Here is a 27,450-nt window from a genome sequence, read left to right as displayed (position 1 = left end):
ACAGGAAACTTGGAAATGGCAGAGATGCTTAACGACTTCTTTGTTTCGGTCTCCACCAAGAAGTCTGATTATGGAGGAATGCCTAACAGTGAATGCTAGTGGGAAGAGGGTAGGTTTAGAAGATAAAATTTAAAAAGAACAAGTTAAAAGTCACTTAAAAAAATGTAAGTTGTCTGCAAGTCACCAGGGCCTGATGAAATGCATCCTAGAATATTCAAGGAGCTGATAAAGGAGGTTTCTGAGCCTTTCTCTATCATCTTTGAAAAATTGTGGAAGTCAGGAGAGATTCCAGAAGACTGGAAAAGGGCGAACATAGTGCCCATCTATAAAAATGGAAATAAGAACAACCCAGGAAACTACAGACCAGTCAGTTTAACTTCTGTGCCAGGAAACATAATGGAGCGGGTAATTAAGGAATTCATCTGCAAACACCTGGAAGATAATAAGGTGATAGGGAACAGCCACCATGGATTTGTAAAGAACAAATTGTGTCAAACCAATCTCATAACTTTCTTTGAGAGGATAATGAGTCTTGTGGATAAGGGATAAGCGATAGACTTGGTATACCTAGATTTTAGTAAGCCATTTGATACCATGTTGCATGATTTTCTTATCAATAAACTAGGCAAATACAACTTAGGGTATGTCTACACTTGCACCCTAGTTCAAACTAGGGATGCAAAAGCAGGCATTCAAAATTGCTAATGAAACAGGGATTTAAATATCCCGCGCTTCATTAGCATGATCTCGCTGGTGCACTAGTTCGAATCACAGCTGAACCTTTTTGAGGAGTAACCAAGGAGGTTGGTTCGAACTACCGCATCCTGGCATGCACTTCCTCGTTCGAACTAGCACGCCGGCAAGATCATGCTAATGAAGCGCAGGATATTTAAATCCTTGCTTCATTAGCAATTGCGAATGCCTGCATTTGCATCCCTTGTTCGAACTAGGGTGCAAGTGTAGACATACCCTAAGATGGGGCTGCTGTAAGGTGGATGCATAAGTGGCTGGATAACCGTTCTCAAACGGTAGTTATTAACGGTTCACAATCCTGCTGGAAGGGTATAACAAGTGGAGTTCTGCAGGGGTCTGTTCTGGGACCGGTTCTGTTCAGTATCTTCATCAACATTTTAGATGTTGGCATAGAGAGCACGCTTATTATGTCTGCAGATTATATGAAGTTGAGAGGGGTTGCAACTGCTTTGGAGGATGGGTCATAATTCAAAATGATCTGGACAAACTGTAGAAATGGTCTGAGGTAAATAGGATGAAGTTTAATAAGAACAAATGCAAAGTGTTCCTTCCTAAGTGGAGTAATCAGTTTCACACATACAGAATGGGAAGCGACTGTCTAGGAAGGAGTACTGCTGAAAGAGATCCAGTAGACCACAAGCTAATACGAGTCAATAGTGTGAGGCTGTTGCAAAAAAATCAAACATGATTCTGGGATGCATTAACAGGAGTAATGTGAGCAAGACACGAGAAGTCATTCTTCTGCTTTACTCTGCGCTGATTAGGCTTCAATTGGAGTATTGTGTCCAGTTCTGGGCACCACATTTCAAGAAAGATGTGGAGAAATTGGAGAAGGTCCAAAAAAGAGCAACAAGAGTAATGAAAGGTCTAGAGAACATGACCTATGAAGGAAGACTAAAAGAATTGGGATTATTTAGTTTGGAAAGGAGAAGACTGAGAGGGCACATGATAGTGGTTTTCAGGTATCTAAAAGAGTGTTACAAGGAGGAGGGAGACAAATTGTTTTCCTTGGTCTCTGGGGATAGGACAAGAAGCAATGGGCTTAAACTGCAGCAAGGGAGGTTTAGGTTGGACATTAGGAAAAACTTCCTACCTTTCAGGGTGGTTAAACACTGGAATAAATTGCCCAGGGAGGTTGTGGAATCTCCATCTCTGGAGATATTTAAGAGCAGGTTAGATGGACATCTATCAGGGATGATCTAGATGGTATTGGACCCTGCCGTGAGGGCAGGGGATTGGACTCAATGACCTCTCGAGGTCCCTTCCCATTCTAGTGTTCTATGATTCTATCACTCTGCTGGTGAGAGACAAACCAATCCTCCATCCGCAAATCCAATTACAGCTATCACATAAAAATCCTCCATCTCTGGGTGTTGCACACACTTTTCAGATCCTACACTTTTCTTGTAATCTCTGAATATGTTAACTCTCAAAGCATTAGAGAACCTGTACAAATAGTTTGCCACCAGAACAATCTGTCCTGAGCTATGATTTCCAGGTCACCGGGAGATATGTCGCATGACTTCACATTGGACTTGAAGACACCTTTAGAATGCTTCTACTGACCACCAACGGAGCGCTTTCCATGAGCAAGCTGGTCCCAGAAGACCATCTCCGTTATGCGTGTATCATCCAGCCTCATAACATGGCCAATCCAACAAAACTGTTTGTTCATAAGCATTGCTTCCATGCCCCTGACACCACAGAGCTGAACGACCTCTGGGTCTGGAATTTTGTCCCACCAATTCACATGGGTAATCTTCCTGAGGCAGCACATTTGGATCAAGCTTCAAAACATGGTGGTGATATATGGTCCATGACTCTGAGCCATACAGCAGGATATTTAGGACAACTGCCTGATCGACTGTTACCTTCGTATGAGGTTTAACACCATTGTCATTCCATAAGCGTTTGGTCAATCTTCCAAAGCAGTTCTGGCTTTGGCTAGTCAAGCAAATCCACTGTCATCAGTGTTTACTCTGGAGGTCAGTACACTTCCAAGGTAGTGAAAGCTATCAAGGGCCTTAAGGACAGTATCAGCAGCAGTGATCACTGGAGCACTGGGCTCTTTCCAAACAGACAGAGCATAAACTCTGTCTTCTTGAGGCTTGTGGTGAGTTCAAACTGTAAGCAGAAGTAGCAAAACAACCAAAAATCTCCTGTGCATCTCAGCCGAATGAGCCAACAATGCAGTCATCAGCAAACAGGAGGTCACGGATAGCTGGACTGAACACTTTGGTGCAAGCCTGCAGTCTTCAGAGGTTGAAAATGCTACTATCAGTTCAGAACTGAATAGGTGTGCCCTGCGCACAGTCCTTGAAATCAACTAACAGCATCATCAAAAAGTAGGTGATGAACAGGACAGGGGCAAGGATACATGGGTGTTTAGTACCATTTGATGCTTCAAAAGGTTCTGATGTCTCTCCACTGTTAATGATGTGACTCAATATGCCATCATGAAAGGACCCAACTATACTGATACATTTTTTAGGACAGCCAATTCACCCAAGTATCTTCTGAAGCCCATTTCTGTTGACCATGTCTGAAAACCACATCGAGATCCTGATATTGCTCTCTATATTTTTCTTGGCTCTTTCTGTCTGTGAATATCATGTGGGCAGTGCCTCAACCAACATGAAATCCATACTGACTTTCAGGAATGATGCCACTTGTGAACATTTGCAATGACAGCTGGTTGGAGAGAATGCAGGCCAGGATCTTACCAGCTATAGACAGCGGTGAGATGCCTCAGTGGTCATCACAACATGCAGGGTCACCATTTCTCTTGTAAATGTGTACAGTCAGGGCACTTGTGAAGTTCTGGGGGGCTTGCTCTTTCTCCCAACTGGTGATAAATGGGTGAGACGGTGGATCAGCTGCCACCACCAACTTTGTGAATCTCTGATGAGATCGCATCACAGCCAGGTGCCTTTCCAGCGTTTTGTACTTTCTCAAGGGTTGGCAGTATAACCAGCTGTGATTCATTAGCCCACGGAGGAATCTCTTCAAGAACACTGCTGTCAAAAATTGATGTCTAGTTTAATACATTGCAAATATGCTCAGCCCAGTGCTCAAATAGTTAGCGTTATCTGTAACCAGAGTGCTGCCGTTAGCAGAGCACACATGCATCTTATCAAGAAGAGCTCGGGCATCTTTGTCCTTGTCATTGAACCAGTCCTTGCATTTGCGTTTTTGGAAACCCAGTATTTCGACAACAGACTTGTAGGCTGATTCCCTGATGTTAATTGGGTCCTCCTCAATAGTGGATGGTTGCTCTGGACCTTCATTTTCGATGACTAAGGAAGCATTAAGGCTAAGTTGAAGCAAAGCTTTTGTCTCAGGCATTTCAAGTTTACCTACACCCAGCTTTTCCCGGCATACAGCAGAACGCTGATGTTTTGGCAGACAAGGCTCAAGGAGATGACACTGTGTACCATGAAATGGTCAGACCAGGAGCCAGTGCCACACATTGCATGAGTCAGCTAAAAATCAGAGAGATCTCTTTGTTCTCTAATGGAATAGTCAACCCTATGCCAGCGCTTAGACTGAAGGGCATCCAAGTTGCTTTGTATCTGTTGGAAGAACGTGCCTGCAATAGCAAGCTCACACTGTGCACAAGTGTGAAGAAGGAGGGTGCCGCTCGAGTTCTCGTTTCCAATAACATGATGTCCAAGCACCTTTGACCATCTGGTGCAATCCTGACCAATTCTGGCATTCAAATTGCTGGGTAGTTATGGCACTGTCCCTGCCTCAGTCTACGGTTTGTAGTCGTGAGGCAAGGACTGATGGCATGTGGCTGGCATTCAAGCTGGGGAAGAGAGGCATGATTCGCTTAAGGCTGTGACATCAATATTCTAGCATGCAAGTTCTCTCTCCACGACTGCTGTCCTGCGTCCACAGCGATCATCGCTGCAAGTGTGCGGACATTCCAGAGTGCAAAGCAGTTTGTTTACTCCTTGATTTTCTCTTGCAACTGCAAAAGTGACTATCCAGCTGGTCGTGGCTAACAGACAAGAATCAACTGGAACAAGCTGTGTTTAGGGATAGTCCCCCTCCCTTCCTTCCCCCACCCCGTTCTCTGAAAGAATACGGCGCTGTCTCTAAATAGGGCAGCTTTGTCACCTGGGCAGGATATGGAAACTGCCATTGTTCCAGTTCAGCAGACAGACAACCATCATACCCAGGCCGTCTTGATGAAGGTTTGTGGCTAGATGCTTCGAGTGGTATCTTTCACCTGTATCTGTCGCTTGCCCATCGCCATAGGATTTTCATTAGCAACAGGTAAATCCTCAGCATCAAGAGCTGAACCTTTACATGTGAATGGATTTAAGTGAGTCTGGCTTGGGAGTTCCAATCCTCATAGCGACCATCGTACGCAGGCACGGGAACTGTGACGTGCACTGTAGGGAGACAGCGTAGCTTTGAGATCACAGTTGCCAACTAAAAAGGGTTAGCAAGCTCTGTCTGCCCTGGTTTGAAATCAGAGTTCCCTTCTCCCAGGTACTGTTGGTCGATGGCACTTTATTCTGAACCATTCAGCATAGCCCCTCGACATCACCTCACAGAGAGCTCCCGCAATCTGCCAGCCTGAGGACACACCTCAATGCCGTAATAATTCTACTGTGTCACTGTGCCTTGTTTTCTTCTTCCCAGAGCAGACCTGTGTGCCAAATTATTTCCCCGAAGAGCCCGTAGCTGTATTTTTTCTATGCTAACTCTCATCTGGGTATTCCCTGCCCCGGTCTCAGTTTCCAAAAGGGCACAGAACAACTTGCTGCCCTCAGCAGTATCTGCACAATGAACATGCTTGCAAGAACCGGAAGGAATGGTCTGTAAAATGTGCCTGTCTAATCTGTAGAACACTTTAATCTGCATAAGACGACACATGACTCCCATTAACGATGGCACCAGGCCACTACAGAATGGAGGAGGAAAAGAACCCAGAGCTGGTGCTGTGAAGTCATGTGCGCTGGGTTTGGAAGCAGGTCCTTTCCCCTGCTGCTGACTGGCTGTGGTGTGCGCACACAGCACATCGCAGGCCTGTCCATGCAGTACAGAGGTGAGGGGCCCTGTCCATCATCACAGCCCACCACAAGGGTCAGGTTAGGCCCCCGCCTGGTCTGCGCAACAGAACATCGCCTCAGAGGCAGGGTGTGCCTTTGTCCCGCCCCTCCCCAGAAGCCACACCCCTTAGAATCAGAGAAATCATCGAGTCCCGCCCCCTGTCCAAAGCAGGAGCAATCCCAACTCAATCATCCCAGCCAGGGATCTGTCAAGCCGGGACTTGGATTCCACCCCCTCCCTAGGGAAATAGTTTTTCCTAATCTCCAACCTAGACCTCCCCTTCTCTGAAGCCACACACCCCTCCCTGTCGCTTGCTCATTCTGTCTCCCACCTTCGCTCACCTTCCCCAGGCTGGGGCAGAGGGATGGCAGTGTGGGCTCCGGGCTGGGGCAGAGGCGTTCGGAGTGGGTTGAGCCTGGTGCACGGCATTGAGGGCTCCAGCTAAGGGTGCAGGCTCTGGGCTGGCGCTGGGGCTCAGGCTGCAGGAGGGGGCTTGGGAAGAGGTCGGGATGCAGGAGGAGTTTGGGTGTGAGAGGGGGCTCAGGGCTCAGGCAGGGGGAGAGATACGGAAGGGGTCTGACGTGCAGGTTCTGGCCAGGAGGCTACAGGGAAGCAGTGACGTGTCCCTCTGGCTACTAGGCTTAGGGGTGGCCAAATAGCTCTGCACGCTGCCCCTCCCGGCAGAAACTGTCCCCGCAGTTCCAACTGGCTGCACTTTCCAGGCAATGGGAGCTGCAGAGTTGGCACTTGGGACGGGGCAGCACGCAGCGAGCACCTGACTGCCCTGTGCCTAGAAGCCAGACATGCCGGTTGCTCCCAGGAGTTGTACTGGGCCAGGGTAGGCAGGGAGCCTGCCTTAGCCCCGCTGCTCCAACCGACTGTTAGTGGCCAAAACCTTCTGGATGGGCTTCAGTGGAGCCCGATTCAGAGTGCTGGACACTCCGCGAGGCTGGCAACCCTACTCCTCTTGCCACGCTGCCAAGAAAGGCAGGTTACCGCTGGTTGTTCCCTTTCCCCACCTGTCTGCTTAGCCTGGGTTCCTGGCGGCTGGAACGGTCTCTTCTAGTATGTCCTGAGGGCTCCTGGAACCAGCACTACTGGCAACGGCCCCCTCTTGTACAGACCCCAAGACTGAGCGACTTGCCCCGTGCCGGGGCCAAACCACGTCCTCTACCCCACGGCTTATGCTGCTGTAACCCAGAGACCCTCTTCCCCAGGTGGAGTCTGGGTGGGAATGGACACCCAGGCTGCCCTCCCTCTGAGGGAGGCTCTTCACCTGCAGAGAGGCACCGCAGCAGCCAGCTCCACCACCAGGATCCAAGCAGAGGAGGAAGCAACAGGCATGAACGGTGACTCATTACACATAAAATTAATTTATTTCCCTCTGTTCGTGGGTTGCTTGGTTGCTGAGCAGACTGTATCCTGCCAGCCCGCTCTCACCAGAGCTGCCTGGGCAGAGGCCTCCCAGCTCCATCCCCAGACCTGGCTGTTGTGGGAGGAGTGGGGACACGGCTGCGGGTGCCTAGTGGGCCAGATGGGGCCGTGGCGGTGCTTGGCTGCAGCTCAATGCAGCGTGCTGTTGCTCTGCTCCTCAAAGGCCATCTTGCCCAGCAGCTGGCTTTCCAGCTCCACACTGCTCACAGGCAGCTGGAAGAAGTTCATCTCGGCTGCCAAGGCAGCCATGGCGGAGGGGTCCTGGCCGAACTGGGCCCGAAGCATCATGTCCATTTTCTCCAGGCGCCGCTTGAGCCTCTTGGCCTCGCGCTCCCGGATGAGCCGAGCCTGCCGCTTCTCCGGGGTCTCGTTAGCACGTTTCAGCCTCATGGCCTCCCGGTCCCTCTGCAGCCGCCTCGCCCGCTGCTCATCTGTCTCCTGCATGCGCTGCAGGCGCTTGGCCTCTCGGTCCCGCATGCGCCTCACCTCCCGCTCCTCGGGCGTCTCGTTGTCCCGCCGGCTCTTCTTGGCCGTGCGCTCCCGCTCCAGGCGCTGAAGCCGCACTTCCAGCGGCTCGTTCTGCCGGCGAAGGGCCCACTTGCGCACCCCCGGAGCCTGCGCCTCCAGCAGCTTGCGATAGGCAGCACAGTTGTTGCACACGAGCAGGATGCCCGCAGGATATACAGGGGCGTTAAAGGCAGCGTCCTTCCCCTCAGCACCAGAGGGGCCCTCGCTGTGCGGGGGGGGCAGGGAATCCGCACTAAGCACATCTGGCAGTTTCTCACTGAAATGCAGAAAAAAAAAGAGTCAAGGAGCTGCTGCTGGCACCGGGTTCCCTGCAAGGAGCCCCCCGGAGGAGAGAGGCCCTGGCCCAGCCATGAGCAGCCCACCATGGTGGTGTGCATCGGCGATGCTAGCAGACCCAGGGGGGTGGGGAATGTCAGCCGTGACTGCACTCAGGAATTACCCAGTTAGCCACGCAGATGCTCCAGCCCTGGCACCTCTGGCTTTCAGGCCTCACTTGTAGTTCTGCTACTGAGCAGCTCATCCACCTGAGCCCAGAGCCACCTGCCCTGCCCGGAGACTCAGTGCCCGCCCAAATCCGTCCAGGAAGGACACAGGGCAGGGGAAGAGCAGGGACGCTGGAATGTCGAGCATAAAGGACACAACCCTGCTTTCCTGCAGCTGGGAGCCCTCGTGGCCCGGGTCTCTGGGGGCATGCTCAGGGAGAGCTAGCCTTCAGCCCAGCCCTGGGTCTCCTGGGGCGAGGGACAGCTGGCAGTAGGCTCCCTTGTGGAATGGCCCAGCTGTCCCCCAGGTGCAGGGTGGCTTTCTCCAGTCTCCCAAGGCCCTGTCCATCGTGCCACGCACGCCCAGCTGGGAACCAGTCTCACCTGTTGAACGTGGCATGGCTGGTGAAGCGCGCCCCACAGACTGCACAGTTTGACAGCTGGTCCTCTGAGTGGATCAGGAGGTGTCGCCCCAGGGACCCTGGGGAGCTGAGTGCTCTGCCGCACACTGGGCACAGGTAGCTCTTGGCACTGACCACCGCTGCAGTGTGCTGCAAAAGAAGGCCTGGTTTGCAGCGGCCAAAAGCCTCTTCTGCCTGTTAAAGGTCCAGCTCCTCCGCTCGGCTCAGAGCCCCAGGCCCTCGCGAATGACGTGCAGGGCTCAGCAGCGGGGGTGGGGAGGGGAAGCCTGCGTACCGGGCCATGGGGAGGCCGTTAGAGCAGAAGGGCTGGGCCCAGGTCCACCTGTGACGTTACTCCTGCAGCTGAGGGAGCACCGCCTCTGGGGGAAGCTAATGTAGGGAAGTGCCTGCCAAAGCGTGGCCTCCGCGCCGGCCTCGCTACACATGGCCCCTGGGAACGGAGCAGGGCAAGAAGAAAGGCCTGCGAAAGGGGCTTGTACCAAAGGGGCTGCCCTTGGTGGTGCTGGTTTGGGTGAGCAAGCGTCTCCTTCCTTGCTGCACGCACACTACTCTGGGGTGGCGGGCACCGAGGGCAGGACCGGCTTGCTGCACAGCCTCAGCTCTCTCTGTCCAAGAGCAGCTGACAGGACGGGTCTTGCCCCACTGAACACTGCAAAGCAGTTTCTGTGCCTGGTCTGAAAAGAGCTGGAGATTCCAAGCGGGGGCTCAAACCAGCTGAGGTCACCCAGCAGGCTCCTGTGCCCACGCACTCCGCTGGTTTGTCACCCACTAGTCTGGTTTGCGGTGTCTGCAGGCACCCTCGCTAACTTCCCATGTGTGTCCTTGCTACTGACAAAATCAGAGTAAGAGTCACCCTGCAGCCCCTCTTGCCGTGCCGAGGCTCACGGCCATTCTTTCTACCCTGTTCTGCAGGTTCACAAGGAAGATGCCTCCTACCTGGTACACGTGAGCAATGAGCTGCTCTCGGCTCCCACATTCCAGCTGGCAGAGCGGGCACTGCGACAGACCCAGCATAAGTGCTGTATTCAGATTCTCAGTCACCTGAGGGCAGAGAGAAGCCAGTTCAGGGAGAGTTGGGAAGAGAGATTTCCTTTTTGCAGCCCACCCCCCTCTCGTGCACTGCACCAGACACTCTGTAACCCCTCCTGCACAGCTCAGACGGCACACCTGCCTCGCTGCGCTCTGGCCTGGGGCCTTACAGTGGCAGCCCCTCTGTGCAAACAGGGAGAAGCTAACCCCGCGAAGAGCTTCTCTGGAGTCGGGCACTGCAGGGATCAGCATTCTCCTCCCGTCTGCACAGAGGAGGCTTGGAGGCAGGCTCCCCACCGCCAAGGCCCTAGGTCAGCATGGAGCATGGTAGGGCCTGCTCTCTGCCCCTGCTGGGCAAACAGGTGGGACAAGGCAGAAAAGCTGGATGCGGAAAACACTTGGGCCTAGTTGCAAGGTGAATGAGGTCACCTCCTCGCCCAGCCTGTCTCCCTGGGGGCCTGGGACAGACGCGACTACAGCTGCACTGCACGGCCTGCGCAGCAACCAACAGCCCCAAGGAGGGTGGATGTGAGCAGGTCAGAGGGACAGGAGAGTAGGGATGGGCAGCAGAGGGCTCCGTTCAATGCCATGTCTTTGTGGAGGCCCAGCTGAGCAGACAGAGCTCAGCTTCCCTCTGCCACCTCTTCTAGCTCCTACCCACCCCTGGCAGTCCAAAAGCTCTCCAGACCCCGACCCTACATGCCGTGGCCCGCGTCTGGAGAGGGCACGACACCGCACACCGCTCCTCAGAAGGAAAACAGCCCAACACCTCCTTCCCGGGGAGGCACCAAGCACGCTGCAAGGGAGAGAACCGCTTGCCTCGCTCTCGCCAAGCTGCTGGTGTCCCGCTACAGGCTGCTCTGCATTTTCGAGTTCCTTCTTCACTGTCACCACTGTGCCATCCTCCTCTGAAGTGTGAGAAGAGACTTCATCCTGCGTGGTCTCCTCCTCCTCACCATCGCTGTCGCCTGGAAAGCAAACCCAGTCCCTCAAGGCCCCGCAGAGCAGCTGCAAGCCAGCCCCTAACCCAGCCAGCAGTGTCATCCAAGGGCCACCACCTGCACCCTCCAGCCAAGCAGTCAGAACTCCTCTGCCCATTCCCCAGCCATTACCAGCAGGTGCAGAACTCACTGCTGCTGGAGTCCTGATCCTGCAGCTGGTGAATTGTTGGCCGCGGGTCTCCGAAGGCTCCAGAAAAGTCGTTTTTCATCATGGCCTGGCGGGCTTGCTCCTCCAGCCCTGCAAAGACTTGCTCCCCTGGAAACCACAAAGACAAACCAGTCTGTGTTGTGTTTCTCTAGCACGTTCTCCCAGGAGCGACACGCGTCCTTCGGACAGCTCTGCTTAGCATGGGGCTAACTGTTAGAAGCTAAATTCCTCACCCCGGCCGTCCCTGCTCACCACACACATCGCACCCTGCCCATCCTCAGCCTGGCCCTTAGCTGAGCTTGAACTGGCAGAACCCTCTTCTAGCCCGCCATGACCAGCAGAGCCTGCTTTCGCCACGTCCATGCTGCCAGCAGGGGCCGAGGGAACAGACTGCTGTTGGACCTGTACTGCTTTGTAAAGGTGGGGCTCATTGGCTGCTCACCATTACAACACTGACTGGCAGTGACGGGACCGTCCCACTAGCTGAGCAGCAGGATGCGCCACACACACACGCGTGAGCAATTTATGCAGCTTAGCCAGATTCTTCCCATTCCCTGCTTTAGACTGTTAGCGAGAGGCAGTGCGGAGCCTCGCGGGTGACTTGCTTCCGGGGAGCTGTGCCAAGCTGCACTCCGATTAGAAACACACAAGCGCAATGCTGGGGCATTTTCCTAACAGAGGCTTGGTGCCGGGGAACCATTTTAGACAAATGCCAGGCCTGTTTCCCTGGCAGCAACACGGCTTGAGCACCGGGATCCCTTCTGGCCTCGGAAGCTTGGTCTTCATTAGCTAAACAGAATCACCTGAAATTGCTGGGTACACTGGGAAAAAGGAGTTTCTCAAACTCTGTTTTGCATCTCCACTGGACCTTGGCCAGGCCACGTAGGTGGCAGTTAGTGCACTGTCCGCAGGGGGCACATGCAGGCTTAGCGGGAGGTACCCAAGGGCCAGGTTTGGCTTCACTGCCACCCACAAAACTCCCGTCAAACTTTGTCGGTGCCAAAACTGACTTGCCACCAAAGTTTCTGCCTTTGGGCATGTGCACTGCTGCCTCCCACTAGGCGTCTTGGCATCTCTCTCATGCCCAAGCCCCAGGGCGCTCCAGGAACCAGCAGAAGAGCATGGGTTTGCACAGGGCTCTGCCTCTCTCCAGGGAGCGCTCTCATTGCTGAGCTCTGGGCTAGTCTGCGGGGGGTTCATTCAGTGCCCATCTACCTGAGAGCTGGCAGCCCCCAGGCCAGTCCCTTTTCAGTATTTCTCCTCCACCAGCCTCCATTCCATGTGGTCGAGACAGGAGCATTCCTTGTCCCGCAAGAAACCCCTCAGCACCTACGCTGCCTGGGACAGGGCTCTCTAGCCAACGGGGGGGCTTACCACACACCTGGTGCATCTTCCTTTGCTTCCCTGGGCAGCCCTCCCCCGGTGCACTGCATTCTGGGGCTCTGGTTCCTCACCCTATGGACTGGCCCCCGTCCCACACTCAGCTCTCCAGACGGCAGCACTGGTCCTGCGCAGCGTGACAGAGTGGGACGCCCTCTCTGTCCCTTAGTGAATCCTGCCCTGCCCCAGCACTGACGGGAGCTAGGGGCCTAGATGCCTGGAGGGTCTGGGCCTCCGGCCTTCAAGATTTCAGAAGCACCCTTCGTTTTACTCATCAATTGCACTGCGAAAGCCAACGCTCCTGCTCCTTCCACTCCCAGCTAGTTCTCAACGCTGAGCGAACCAGCCACGGAACTGAACTAGCTGAACACACTGAAATGAAGAAAATATTTTCTCTGCACCTGCAGAGGAGGCTGCTCCTGTCAAAAGCGAGTGCAGCATTTCCACAGACTCTGTCCGCATGCTTGGCTAGCGCCTCCTGTCAGTGCAGCGCTGACTTTCCTTAGCAGCAGCCAACACACGCTGCTTCACTGGTTTTGAATGTCAATTATTTGAGTAGGTTAGAGCAGCTTAGGCCTTAGTATGGGTTGTCATAATTCAAACAAGATCGTTGGTCAATAAAAACTCCATTTAAATGAACAATCTCACAAAAATAATCTGATTTTAGTTTTTTAAAAGGTTTTTTATTCATCCTGATTATCTGACAACAACCATTCAATTGCCCCTCAGTAATGTAAGGGTAAGGTAACAAATGGCACACTAATGTGGTAACTGCCCCCAACCTGGCGCTATAAACTCAGACATTCAGAGCTAGGGATACATATAAAAAAACTCCTGCTACGGTGAGGTCTTGGGGTAGGTGCATAGGTATGGACAAAACCAAACAAAGGCCCCATGCGGTGACCACACCATGCTGATAGTGCCTTGTAGTGCTTGAGATCACAGATTAGATTAAATCAGTGGCTCTCAACCTTTCCAGCCTGCTGTACCCTTTCAGGAATCTGATTGGTCTGTAGGTGAGGTATAACTTGGGGGTACGCCAAACTGCTTGCTTACAAAAGCAGAGAGGGTCTGTCTACACTACCACCCTAGTTCGAACTAGGGTGGTAATGTAGTCAACCGGAGTTGCAAATGAAGCCTGGGATTTGAATTTCCCGGGCTTCATTTGCATGTTGCTAGGCGCCGCCATTTTTAAATGTCCGCTAGTTCGGACTCCGTGCCCCGCAGCTACACGCGGCATGAACTAAGTAGTTCGGACTAGGCTTCCTATTCTGAACTACCGTTACTCCTCGTTCCACGGAATAGGAAGCCTAGTCCGAGCCGCGTGTAGCTGCGGGGCACGGAGTCTGAACTAGCGGACATTTAAAAATGGCGGCACCCGGCAACATGCAAATGAAGCCCGGGAAATTCAAATCCCGGGCTTCATTTGCAACTCCGGTTGACTACATTACCACCCTAGTTCGAACTAGGGTGATAGTGTAGACATACCCAGAGAAAACTACAAAGGTGTCTCAGCACACTTACACTGACCAAATGCAGACTTGCCCATTTTTAACATGCAATGATGAGAATGGATTGGAATATAAATATTATACTTTCATGACAGTATATAGAGCAGTGTGAACAAGTCGTGGTACAACATTTGTGTGTGTACTGACTTTGCTAGTGCTCGTTATGTAATCTGCTGTAAAACCAGGCAAATATCTAGGTGAGCTGAGGAGTTGATGAATCCTCTGTGTACTCCCAGAGGTGTATGTATCCCTGGTTGAGAACCAGTGGGTTAAAAGAATGGATTATTGAAGACGCAGGACATTTTCTGGGGTATCTTACTTGTTCGTTTCCAGAGCTCAACACACTTAGCTCTCTCTTACGTTTAACACAAAGTCTCAACTGCTTGAGGAATGACAACACCCCTGTAGATGTACTTTATGCTACATCACTGCCATGCACCTCAACACGAGACCTTAACTCAGGGTGGGCCATCATTTTTGACTGGGGCCACTTCAGAAATTTTTGAAGTGGGCCTCCCCGGAAGGGGCGGGGCCTCAGGCAGAAGGGGCGGGGCCAGGACACTTCCGAGCTTCCCCACCCACAGGCCGATTGGTCTGAGGGTGGGGGAGCTGCAAAGTCGTTGCTTCCCTCCCCCGCCCTCAAGAGAACACGGCCAGCTGTTCAGAGCAGCTGCCGGTTCCCTCTAGGTACCTGTGCCCCAGCTATAGGAGGAAACGTCACGTGCTCCCCCCTGCTGCCCGCAGGTCAATCAGGGCCTGGGGAGGGGGAGCACGTGAAGTCTCTCCCACCCTGCCCCCATCCTGCAAGGAGCGTGCAGTGCTTAGAAGCGCCGCGCCCCTCGCAGGGCGGAAGGAGGCTTGGTGCGCTCCCCCGCACTCCCAGGCCAATCAGAGCTTGGGGGCGGGGGAGTGCAAAGTCTCCTCCCACCCTGCCAGGAGCATGCGGTGCTTCTAAGTGCCACACGCTCCTTGGAGGACAGGGGCAGGGCGAGAGGACACTTTGCGTGCCTCCCCCCAGCCAGGCCCTGATTGGCATGGGGGCAGGGGAGCGGGAGGGCCTCCGCAGGCCGGATCAACTCGCTTGGTGGGCCAGGTCCGGCCCAGAGGCCCTTTTGCCCACCCCTGCCTTAACTCCATGTTAATCGAGCGTTCGTCTGTGAATTTCCTTGTTAAATTATTAAAATGTTCCGAATCCAACAGAAACGCTCCCTGGGATATTTCTAATGATTTGAATTTGTTGTTTCGTTTTTAATAAACATATGAATCCAGATTTACGAGTGTGCTCGGTGGCTTTGTGCCGCTTTGCAGCAGTGCAAAGCAGCCAGCACATACTGGCCAGCACTGTTCCCTTGAAGCTGTGCGCTTGGGCGGGTGCTCAGGGAAAACTCAAATGCTGCCCAGCTGGTTGCCGGAGTGCCCACAGCAAAGTTGTGTGTGTTTACGGGAGTGCACATCCCCACACGCCTCGGTGCACATAACAGTTTATTCTGCACATGGATGGAAAACACTAGAGGGAACATTGCTGGCCACTTAGGCTGATTTTCCAGATGCTTTTCATTGTCAGAGCAGGTCGACGCAGCTGGAGTGCTCCTCTCCCTCCTGTGCATTGAATTCCCCACGCACACGCCCAATTCAGTTTCCTGCACATACTCCCCCTAACTCGTGTGTGCCTGTCCCCATCAATTTTCCCTCGGAGCCTCTCAGCTGAGTGGATCTAATTCAAGAAGTAGCTTTTGAAAACAAATCTTTAGCATTGTCATTCTTTACTGTTATTCTTCATCCCTCAACAATGCTACTGCTGAGAGACTCTCACACAGTCCCCACCTGTTCACAATCAGATTGAGGACACTGGCTGCCCTGATGGTAACTACCATCCTCTCTTCCTAATGGAAGTGAAGCCAAGCTGTCCCCCAGAAACATAGTGACGCCCTAGGCAGCAAAAGATCTCCATGCTAAGGACAGCCTCAGTAAGAACAATGGAACATACAGGCCATTCTGAGGTCATGTTATAGCTTTAGTCATGCTGATGCAGGGCAATTCTTTGATTCATCACCCTCCTTGCACCACGTACATTAATTGCACACAAACATGGCCCATTGCATCAGCCCATGCTCCACCTCTCTGCCAATCTAGTGCAGACTGTGCGCTGAGATTCTGTGGGATGAACAAAAGCCGGACACAGGGGGTTAGATTTCTCCCAGGACTAATTATTAAATCCATTTCAACTCAAACTAGCTATTGGCTTTGTGTGTAAATTCTCAGGAAATTCAGTAACCTCTCTGAGTAAACTCTTATTTGGGAGAAGATGCACTGAACACAACCAGGAAATGAACCCCTTGATTTACATGCAAAACCTGCTTTACACTAGGTGCCTCCGTAGCTAGACAATGTTTTTGGAAGAGATGGAATAGCCACCGGCAGCAGTCCTGAGGACACAGCATGGCCCTACTGGGTGGGATGTTTCACTCACAGTTTTGCCCCACATCCACACTTGCCCTGCCTTCTCACTAGGGATGTTAGTGTACACGTTTCAACAGTAACAGCGAACTGGCAATCATCAGTTAACTCTCAGTTACACGTAACCCCCCACCCCCGTGGCTGTCTCTGATAGAGGCAGCAGCACCAGGGGAAGGGGAGAGGCAGTTCCGCAGAAGCTGGTGCTCACGGGGAACCTGGCCACCCTGCGTGTAAACATGGAGCCGCTGAATTTTTTCAGCAGTTACACGTTTACCAACGCCTCTGCTTTTTAACATCCCTACTTCTCACTACCTCTCCCTCAAATCTTGGCATGCTTGATGACTTGTGAGTCCAGGAAACCATCAGAAATTTCAGGGGAAATACGGGAAAGGAGGTCAAATTGCCAGAGCCCCATGTAAATTCCTGAAAGCCTCTGCTTGCCCCATCATTTCCACATTCTCTTGTCAGAGATGGAGCTGAGGCTGCATGCTCAGCAAAGAAGGAATCTGAAGCTTTTGGAGAGCAAATATTAGGTGCGTGGAGCAAGGTAGCAAAGGATACTGTGGCGAGGCCTGTGTCTGAAAGCAGCAGTTTTGTCTCACTCCCTCGCTAGAGGATTCCATGTAGCTCTGGAGAATGATTTCCGTGGGGTGGAGTGCTGCGTCTGGCCTTTTGGGTCCCGCTTACAGCCTCAGAAAGGCAGAACTCAGGCATGAGAGGCCTGAGGCAAGCAGCAAAGAACGCAGAATTTCAGCATTTGTAGGGAGCTGGTTCCAACCGATTATGAGCATAAAATCCACATTCCCCTGTGGCAGAGTGCCTTCCTGGATTATTGCTAGTGAGCAGAGAGCCATTCTGGACTTGTATGTCTGCAGTGTGCAGCAAGGCAGAGAACGTACCAGAGATCACTAAAGGAGTCAAATAAGTAGGGTTCCTAGTCCTATAATCTGGAGCAACAGACTGACCTAGCCTCTAAGGGGACTGGTGGAGAAGTGCATTGTTGGGGTACAGCTGGACCAGATGCTCCAAAGAAGGTTGTTTCCTCTCACTGTCTGCGTGCGCTCGTATAGCTCCTCTGTTGGTGCTGTTGCATCCTTTGGTAAAGGAGTCCAAGGAGTAGCTTGGGGAATAAAGGACAGCATGCTCCATACCCAAACCAGAGACCCTTTCCCACACCTTTCTTTATTAAATACAAACAATGCTGCAGGTCTGCTGCAATACCGAAGCAAGGCACCAGAGTTACACCACCACTGGCTCGAGAGAGCACGCCACCGTTCCTGGCAGTGCCTCTCGCGGGGCTCCGGTTCTCCTTTCCACTCTCTTGTGAGGAACGGGCTGCTGGAGAATGGCAGCCCTGTGCTGATGGACAGCAAGGCAAGGAATTGCTAAGGCCAGATGGTGAAAACATGGCAGGCAGTTTTTCCTGAACCCTTCCCCACTGGAACTCTGCCTCCTCCATTCACATCGCTCATGTTCTAAAAACAGCTGTGCATACGTCCCTGTTCTTCTCAGCCTGCAGAAGTTCTGAGATGAGCCTGTTCAACACTTGGACAAGTTCAGTGAGGAACCAGCGTCCTTGTTCACACAGGTCTTCTCCATACTTCCTTTTCCCGGACTGGACACTGTCTCACTAGGGAGCTAACGCACCTGCACATCCCTGTTCTGGCAGGTCCACAAAGCTGTAAGAACACTGAAATGAAAGAAAGAAAGGGACGGTAATAATCACAGCAGAAGCTCATCTAGCCCCAATAGTATCAAGCGATTTGATACAAGTAACAGTTGATGTTGGGTTCAGAATCCCTTTCTGCAATGTGCTGTCTCCTCCACTCAGAAATGTTAAAGACACAGCAGAATTCACACATCACTTATAAAAATATGGGTGGGCAGAGAGGGGGGATTGATATGAGGAGGAGACACAGAAAACAGGGCCAGGAAGTGTTCACTGGAATTCAGCTAGCAAAGGTTACTTACTGCAGAACCTCAAAAACATCAGTTTACAAAGGCTCCTGGGCACAGAGAAAAGCAATAGATGCCAGCAGCAGGAGCAGAGTTGTTGGTGTGGATGAGAAAGGGGGACACAAGGAGGAGCTACGCCTACCACATAGCTTAACTCAAGGTGGGATGATGGACAGGAGATCTAAATCCGAAAGATAGCCTTTAATTCAATGGAAATGGAACCAGTGTGGTATCTCCACTGGATTAAAAGAACTTCACTGCATAGCCCAACTCAGCAAGGAACAGGCAGTGTACCTGCAGTACCCTACTATCATGACCTGGATCGTTTTTGCACCACTCTGCAAGATAGGTTTGTTTTTCACGCATTAAATGGCAGCACAGAATGATGTAAGAAACAAGTATTGAATGGGCTGCCGTAGTCCTGCAGACGGGCAGCCGTACAATGACCATAGTACTTGATACATGCCTTCTTGAAACAATGGTCTCACTTTTATTGTGGTTTCGGTGTTCTTCTGAGGTTTTCCCTGCTATTCCCCATTTGAGTGCAGCCAGGAAATTGAGTATTTCTGTGCTAACTGGGAAGAACAAACCAGGGTTAATGGGGGTGGGGTGCCACACTAGGGGAATAATGGGGGACTGAACTGGGCAGGCAAGGGAGGGACTGCAGCTGCCACATGTCCCAGTGCAGCTGAGTGAGGAGAGAATAGGGACCAGTGGGGAACACTTCTGCCCTCTTGTGAAGCTGAATCTGCCCATTTCTAACCATTAACATTCATAACGTTACAAAACATTCCACTCCAGTTTCCCTCCCCCGCCCCCCCAGCACCTGCAAAATCAGCCCCAGTGGTAGACTGTACGATAAAAGCTGCATACCTGTGGTCCTAATGCCTCCTCCATCCCCAGAGGAGATCCCAGTAATACGCCTGAAGTCTCCCTTTCTGACTGACACCTCACACAGCCAGTTCCTGGAGCGGATGCTCTGCCCGTGTACTCCTGCTCCATCAGAAATGCTCTGCATGGCACTCCCAGGCTCCCCAGACGGTCCAGAGGCTGGGTAGATGGGCAAGTCCCAAAAGTTCGGTGCCGCTCATTATAAAAGGGGTCAGGTTTTCATCCTGAGCTGAAGAGATGATTATTGTCCTGAGCCACTTTGTATAGGATTTTCAGTCCCTTTTTCTGCTTGTAGCACCACTTGCTTCCCCCGCTGATGCCTACACCAAAGAGCTGCTCAGCTACCTGTTCATACAGTAGTGTATCGTGCATGAAGTCCAAGTGGTATCCTTAGGTGGATACCAGAGCCTGTGTGTTCACTTCACGCCACCTGGCAGCATATTCATACGCTGGTCTCCTCTGAGACATGCTGGTGATACGATGTTGCAGAAATAGAAGATCTTGATCACTGTGAAAATAGTGCACAACATGTGTGCACGCAGTAGTGCCAGCGTGTGCAGTGGTATACATACAAATTACTAGCTTCTGAATAACTTCACCCCTTTGCAGCGGAGTGCATCAAAATAGACCAGAGAGGCCAACTAAGCACTGTGGGACTGGATGGGGAAGCCTGTGTGTACTGTAGGACCATTACATCATGCATCTCATCTACCTATCTCCCTTGGCATGTGCTCAAAGCAAATCTAACCCAGGTAATAGCTATAATGCCTGTGGACTGTGTGTAGGGAGAGGAGGCGTGTTCCAGGCATGCAAGGAGCAACCACACAGTGGCTAGCATCCCAAACTTCTCGTGATAACTAGGCCCAAGGATTAATGCACTAGGCGACAAATCACAGCTAGGTTGTGCCCAGTCTCCAGCCAGAGGCATAGGCACCTGCTAAAAGTCACCACCAGCACCCTGGAAATGCCACCAGGGAAGCTTCTCGAGTTCTTGGTGTTTCCAAATGACACTCAGGTCTTCAAACACACCTGCTGGCTGTGCAGAGAGCAGCACAATTTCTATCATCTCATCCCTACACAAGGACAGCAGAGAGAAACACACAAAGGCATGCAAGGGGATAGCATCACTCAAGGGGGGTTGGCAGAGCTGTTCCAGCTGCAGCATTCTGTTCAGTCCTGCGCTCCTACCAGTCACGCCATTCTGAGCAGGGACTCCAGTCCCACCCGCCTTCCCAGTTCTCATGGAGGAACGAGTCAGCAGGCATGCATGCACCCCCACACGCAGAAACAAAACTGGAGTTGTGTGATGCCTCTTCGGACACTGAAAGTTTGCATGGCAGTCTCCTAGCTCCACTGAGGTCTCACTGCACATCTGCCTACAGTCAGCGCTGACACACACTGACTGCAGCTGCTGCGAAAGTAACCAGATTCTGGGTGCCTGACAGCGCTCAAGAAACACAGGACTGGCATCTCAGCTAACGAGATGTAAGTGCTGCAGAATTTATCTGGTCAGGGAAACAGGCAGTGAGACAAAAGCCTTGTCTTCACATACCACAGTGGAACTGCTGTACCGCTTAGCAAAGGCGCTTCTCCACCGACCAGGGAGCTTCTCTCACTGGCCTCGTTAACCCACCACCCTGAGCGGCGGTAGCTACGGGGCAGGGAAAGTTCTCCCAGGAGAGGTTAGTCGGTGTAACTGCATGGCCGGGGGTAGATTTTCACACCTCTGAGTGACGCAGTTATACCCATATAGGTATGTTGGGCAGACCTGGTCGGAGTGACCCAGCCAGGGACTTTGTAGCAAAGCAAGGATCAGGCTGAGAAGGTTCTGGCACCCAGCCCAGCTCAGAGCACACAGCCCAACACACCAACCTTGCCCAAAAGCCAATCGCCACGTTTCCCCGGACACTTCCATCTGGAACAATGAGACAACCAAGTGTGGCTGGAGCCCCCAGCACAAACACATCTACTCCTAGGTGCCTGTCCATGTAGCCTTCCCATGTCATGCCAGAGCATGGCCCACACCCTCACTCCACAGTGCAATTACCATCCCACCCCACCGACTCCAGGGGGTGCACCTGCGCCCCACACTGTCATAGCAAAATACTCACAGTGAACTTTATTAGGAGTGGTCTGTTTCCGACGGGACATGTTTCCCTGGCCCAGAAGCAGAGGGGCCTTTCCCTCGCCAGAGGGCTCACCTAAGGAGAAGAAGAGCCGTCACACAAACCCCTGAACCCCTCAGAGTTCCCAAGAAACTCACACAGGTGGCAGAGCTGTGCACCTGGCTTCCAAGCTAACCCCAGAGTAAGGGTCACTCCCTGTACATGCTGGTCACCCTGCAAGACCCAGAAGCCAATGGCTAAGGGACCGACTGCAAAGCAAACTCCCCCAGCCCAGCTAGGCCAGGCACAAGCGACCCTACTCACAAGGGCAAGCAGCAATCCCCTTAGCCCTAGCAATGCAGAGGGAACCAACTTATCACCCCCAGGGACACAGACAGAACCAGTGCCCCACCCGTCAGCAATTTAGATGTGCTGCCCCACTCCAGAGACACTGACCGAACCGACCCAGCGCCGCCCCCCCCTCATGCTTGCGACATGGACTGACCCGACCCAGACCCCCGGACCGAACCAACCCAGCGCCCTGCACCCGCACCTGCCAGTGACATGGACCAAATTGACCCAGCGCCCTGCACACCCCACCCCCCCGCCAGTGACACGGACCGAACCAACCCAGCGCCCTGCACACCCCACACCCCCGCCAGCGACACGGACCGAACCGACCCAGCGCCCTGCACACCCCACCCCACCCCCCCGCCAGCGACACGGACCGAACCGACACAGCGCCCTGCACACCCCACCCCACCCCCCGCCAACGACACGGACCGAACCGACCCAGCGCCCTGCACACCCCACCCCACTCCCCCGCCAGCGACACGGACCGAACCGACCCAGCGCCCTGCACACCCCACCCCCCCGCCAGCGACACGGACCGAACCGACCCAGCGCCCTGCACACCCCACCCCCCCGCCAGCGACACGGACCGAACCGACCCAGCGCCCTGCACACCCCACCCCCCCGCCAGCGACACGGACCGAACCAACACAGCGCCCTGCACACCCCACACCCCCGCCAGCGACACGGACCGAACCGACCCAGCGCCCTGCACACCCCACCCCCCCGCCAGCGACACGGACCGAACCGATCCAGCGCCCTGCACACCCCACCCCCCCGCCAGCGACACGGACCGAACTGACCCAGCGCCCTGCACACCCCACACCCCCGCCAGCGACACGGACTGAACCGACCCAGCGCCCTGCACACCCCACACCCCCGCCAGAGACACGGACTGAACCGACCCAGCGCCCTGCACACCCCACCCCCCCGCCAGCGACACGGACTGAACCGACCCAGCGCCCTGCACACCCCCCCCCCGCCAGCGACACGGACTGAACCGACCCAGCGCCCTGCACACCCCACCCCCCCGCCAGCGACATGGACCGAACCAACCCAGCGCCCTGCACACCCCATCCCCCCACCAGCGACATGGACCGAACCGACCCAGCGCCCTGCACACCCCACCCCCCCGCCAGTGACACGGACCGAACCAACACAGCGCCCTGCACACCCCACACCCCCGCCAGCGACACGGACTGAACCGACCCAGCGCCCTGTACACACTCCCCTCCGCCAGCGACATGGACCGAACCAACCCAGCGCCCTGCACACCCCACCCCCCCGCCAGTGACACGGACCGAACCGACACAGCGCCCTGCACACCCCACACCCCCGCCAGCGACACGGACTGAACCGACCCAGCGCCCTGTACACACTCCCCTCCGCCAGCAACATGGACCGAACCGACCCAGCGCCCTGCACACCCCACACCCCCGCCAGCGACACGGACCGAACCGACACAGCGCCCTGCACACCCCACACCCCCGCCAGCGACACGGACTGAGCCGACCCAGCGCCCTGTACACACTCCCCTCCGCCAGCGACATGGACTGAACCAACCCAGCGCCCTGCACACCCCACCTCCCCGCCAGTGACACGGACCGAACCGACACAGCGCCCTGCACACTCCACACCCCCGCCAGCGACACGGACTGAACCGACCCAGCGCCCTGCACACCCCACCCCCCCGCCAGCGACACGGACTGAACCGACCCAGCGCCCTGCACACTCCACACCCCCGCCAGCGACACGGACCGAACCGACCCAGCGCCCTGCACACCCCACCCCCCCCCCCACCAGCGACATGGACCGAACCGACCCAGCGCCCTGCACACCCCACCCCACCCCCCCGCCAGCGACACGGACCGAACCGACCCAGCGCCCTGCACACCCCACCCCACCCCCCCGCCAGAGACAGGGACCGAACCGACCCAGCGCCCTGCACACCCCACCCCCCCGCCAGCGACACGGACCGAACCGACCCAGCGCCCTGCACACCCCACCCCACCCCCCCGCCAGAGACACGGACCGAACCGACCCAGCGCCCTGCACACTCCACCCCCACCAGCGACATGGACCGACTCGACCCAACACCCCCCCCCACCAGCGACATAGACCGACTCGACCCAACACCCCCCCCCACCAGCGACATGGACCGACCCGACCCAGCACCCCCCCCCCACCAGCGATACGGACCGACCCGACCCAGCACCCCACCCCCCACCAGCGACATGGACCGACCCGACCCAGCAACCCCCACAAGCGACATGGACCGACCCGACCCAGCACCCCCCCACCAGCGACATGGACCGACCCGACCCAGCAACGCCCCCACCAGCGACATGGACCGACCCGACCCAGCACCCCCCCCCCCCCACCAGCGATACCGACCGACCAGACCCAGCACCCCACCCCCCACCAGCGACATGGACCGACCCGACCCAGCACCCCCCCCACCAGCGACATGGACCGACCCGACCCAGCACCCCCCCCCCCACCAGCGACATGGACCGACCCGAGCCAGCACCCCCCCCCCACCAGCGACATGGACCGACCCGAGCCAGCACCCCCCCCCCACCAGCGACATGGACCGACCCGAGCCAGCACCCCCCCCCACCAGCGACATGGACCGACCCGACCCAGCACCCCCCCCCCACCAGCGACATGGACCGACCCGAGCCAGCACCCCCCCCCCCCACCAGCGACATGGACCGACCCGAGCCAGCACCCCCCCCCACCAGCGACATGGACCGACCCGACCCAGCACCCCCCCCCCACCAGCGACATGGACCGACCCGAGCCAGCACCCCCCCCCACCAGCGACATGGACCGACCCGAGCCAGCACCCCCCCCCCACCAGCGACATGGACCGACCCGACCCAGCACCCCCCCCCACCAGCGACATGGACCGACCCGAGCCAGCACCCCCCCCCACCAGCGACATGGACCGACCCGACCCAGCACCCCCCCCCACCAGCGACATGGACCGACCCGAGCCAGCACCCCCCCCCCACCAGCGACATGGACCGACCCGAGCCAGCACCCCCCCCACCAGCGACATGGACCGACCCGACCCAGCACCCCCCCCCACCAGCGACATGGACCGACCCGACCCAGCACCCCCCCCCCCCCACCAGCGACATGGACCGACCCGACCCAGCACCCCCCCCACCAGCGACATGGACCGACCCGACCCAGCACCCCCCCCCCACCAGCGACATGGACCGACCCGACCCAGCACCCCCCCCCCACCAGCGACATGGACCGACCCGACCCAGCACCCCCCCCCCACCAGCGACATGGACCGACCCGACCCAGCACCCCCCCCACCAGCGACATGGACCGACCCGACCCAGCACCCCCCCCCCACCAGCGACATGGACCGACCCGAGCCAGCACCCCCCCCCCACCAGCGACATGGACCCAGCGCCCCTCAGACCCGGGCCCGGAGCCGATCACCCCAGCAGCGGCCGAGGGCCGGGCCGCGCGAAGGGGCGGGCGGGGCGCGGCTCTTACCGGCTCCGCGCTGGGCCGGGCGGGGCTGCGGACAGACAAAGGCCGGCTGGACAGACAGACTGACGGAGGGAAGATGGCGGCGCCGCCGGAGCGCGCGGCTCGTGCACGACAGAGCGGCCGGGGGCGCGCGAGCCGCGAGCGTCAGGAGCATCCCCCTCCCCCGCCTTTGGACACCCCCCGCCGGGCCTCCGTGTGCCCGCCCACCCCCACGCACCCTCTATGGACCGCCCCACGCACCCCCACGCACCCTTCTGTATGGACCGCCCCACGCACCCCCACGCACCCTCTATGGACCGCCCCACGCACCCTCCTCTATGGACCGCCCCACGGACCCTCTATGGACCGCCCCACGGACCCTCTATGGACCGCCCCACGGACCCCCACGGACCCTCCTCTATGGACCCCCCCACGCACCCTTCTCTATGGACCGCCCCACGGACCCTCTATGGACCGCCCCACGGACCCCCACGGACCCTCCTCTATGGACCGCCCCACGCACCCTTCTCTATGGACCGCCCCACAGACCCTCTATGGACCGCCCCACGCACCCCCACGGACCCTCCTCTATGGACCGCCCCACGCACCCCCACGCACCCTCCTCTATGGACCGCCCCACGGACCCTCTATGGACCGCCCCACGCACCCCCACGCACCCTTCTCTATGGACCGCCCCACGGACCCTCTATGGACCGCCCCACGCACCCCCACGGACCCTCCTCTATGGACCGCCCCACGCACCCCCACGGACCCTTCTCTATGGACCGCCCCACGGACCCTCTATAGACCGCCCCACGCACCCCCACGCACCCTTCTGTATGGACCGCCCCACGCACCCCCACGGACCCTCTATGGACCGCCCCACGCACCCTTCTCTATGGACCGCCCCACGGACCCTCTATGGACCGCCCCACGCACCCCCACGGACCCTCCTCTATGGACCGCCCCACGCACCCTTCTCTATGGACCGCCCCACGGACCCTCTATGGACCGCCCCACGCACCCCCACGGACCCTCCTCTATGGACCGCCCCACGCACCCCCACGCACCCTCCTCTATGGACCGCCCCACGGACCCTCTATGGACCGCCCCACGCACCCCCACGCACCCTTCTCTATGGACCGCCCCACGGACCCTCTATGGACCGCCCCACGCACCCCCACGGACCCTCCTCTATGGACCGCCCCACGCACCCCCACGGACCCTTCTCTATGGACCGCCCCACGGACCCTCTATGGACCGCCCCACGGACCCCCACGGACCCTCCTCTATGGACCGCCCCACGCACCCTTCTCTATGGACCGCCCCACGGACCCTCTATGGACCGCCCCACGCACCCCCACGGACCCTCCTCTATGGACCGCCCCACGCACCCCCACGCACCCTCCTCTATGGACCGCCCCACGGACCCTCTATGGACCGCCCCACGCACCCCCACGCACCCTTCTCTATGGACCGCCCCACGGACCCTCTATGGACCGCCCCACGCACCCCCACGGACCCTCCTCTATGGACCGCCCCACGCACCCCCACGGACCCTTCTCTATGGACCGCCCCACGGACCCTCTATAGACCGCCCCACGCACCCCCACGCACCCTTCTGTATGGACCGCCCCACGCACCCCCACGGACCCTCTATGGACCGCCCCACGCACCCTTCTCTATGGACCGCCCCACGGACCCTCTATGGACCGCCCCACGCACCCCCACGGACCCTCCTCTATGGACCGCCCCACGCACCCTTCTCTATGGACCGCCCCACGGACCCTCTATGGACCGCCCCACGCACCCCCACGGACCCTCCTCTATGGACCGCCCCACGCACCCCCACGCACCCTCCTCTATGGACCGCCCCACGGACCCTCTATGGACCGCCCCACGCACCCCCACGCACCCTTCTCTATGGACCGCCCCACGGACCCTCTATGGACCGCCCCACGCACCCCCACGGACCCTCCTCTATGGACCGCCCCACGCACCCCCACGGACCCTTCTCTATGGACCGCCCCACGGACCCTCTATGGACCGCCCCACGCACCCCCACGCACCCTCCTCTATGGACCGCCCCACGCACCCCCACGCACCCTTCTCTATGGACCGCCCCACGCACCCCCACGGACCCTACTCTATGGACCCCCCCACGCACCCCCACGCACCCTCCTCTATGGACCGCCCCACCCACCCCCACGGACCCTTCTCTATGGACCGCCCCACGCACCCCCACGGACCCTCCTCTATGGACCCCCCCACGCACCCCCACGCACCCTCCTCTATGGACCGCCCCACCCACCCCCACGGACCCTTCTCTATGGACCGCCCCACGGACCCTCTATGGACCGCCCCACGCACCCCCACGGACCCTCCTCTATGGACCCCCCCACGCACCCCCACGCACCCTCCTCTATGGACCGCCCCACCCACC

General features: G+C 56.6%; 1 protein-coding gene across 7 annotated transcripts; it reads right to left on the bottom strand.

The window, feature by feature from the left end:
• Positions 1–1,014: 1,014 nt before the first annotated feature.
• On the bottom strand, positions 1,015–25,194 carry ZNF821 (zinc finger protein 821). 7 transcript variants are annotated; one of them, XM_089781595.1, is made up of 10 exons: positions 25,032–25,081; positions 21,168–21,257; positions 19,039–19,564; positions 18,654–18,740; positions 15,824–17,899; positions 10,844–10,969; positions 10,532–10,680; positions 9,620–9,724; positions 8,646–8,812; positions 1,015–8,035 (listed from the first exon to the last, which is right to left on the bottom strand). In XM_089781595.1, the coding sequence occupies exons 6-10, from the start codon at positions 10,923–10,925 to the stop codon at positions 7,381–7,383; spliced, it is 1,158 nt and encodes a 385-aa protein (XP_089637721.1). In that variant the 5' UTR covers positions 10,926–10,969; positions 15,824–17,899; positions 18,654–18,740; positions 19,039–19,564; positions 21,168–21,257; positions 25,032–25,081; the 3' UTR covers positions 1,015–7,380. The 7 variants fall into 7 exon arrangements, with proteins under 7 accessions (XP_089637721.1, XP_075774313.1, XP_075774314.1 ...); XM_075918198.2 differs by lacking the exon at positions 18,654–18,740; XM_075918199.2 differs by lacking the exon at positions 18,654–18,740 and having other exon boundaries at positions 17,175–17,899.
• Between the last annotated feature and the right edge of the window lie 2,256 nt (positions 25,195–27,450).

This window comes from Pelodiscus sinensis, chromosome 12 (assembly GCF_052426305.1).
Source record: "Pelodiscus sinensis isolate ZL-2025 chromosome 12, ASM5242630v1, whole genome shotgun sequence".
NCBI classification, from domain to species: domain Eukaryota; kingdom Metazoa; phylum Chordata; order Testudines; family Trionychidae; genus Pelodiscus; species Pelodiscus sinensis.
Note: the sequence above shows the minus strand (reverse complement) of the source record. Positions and strands in the feature narration are given on the sequence as shown.

Excerpts from the sequence above, each read along its gene's own strand:
- ZNF821 (XM_075918197.2), bottom strand. The coding sequence starts at position 25,182 with ATGCTCCTGACGCTCGCGGCTCGCGCGCCCCCGGCCGCTCTGTCGTGC. Across the intron at positions 10,970-21,167 it reads CACTCCTAATAAAGTTCACT|GGGAGCAAGTCTTTGCAGGG; the intron begins GTGAGTATTTTG and ends TGTGGTTTCCAG. Across the intron at positions 8,036-8,645 it reads AGCCATGCCACGTTCAACAG|TGAGAAACTGCCAGATGTGC; the intron begins GTGAGACTGGTT and ends TCTGCATTTCAG.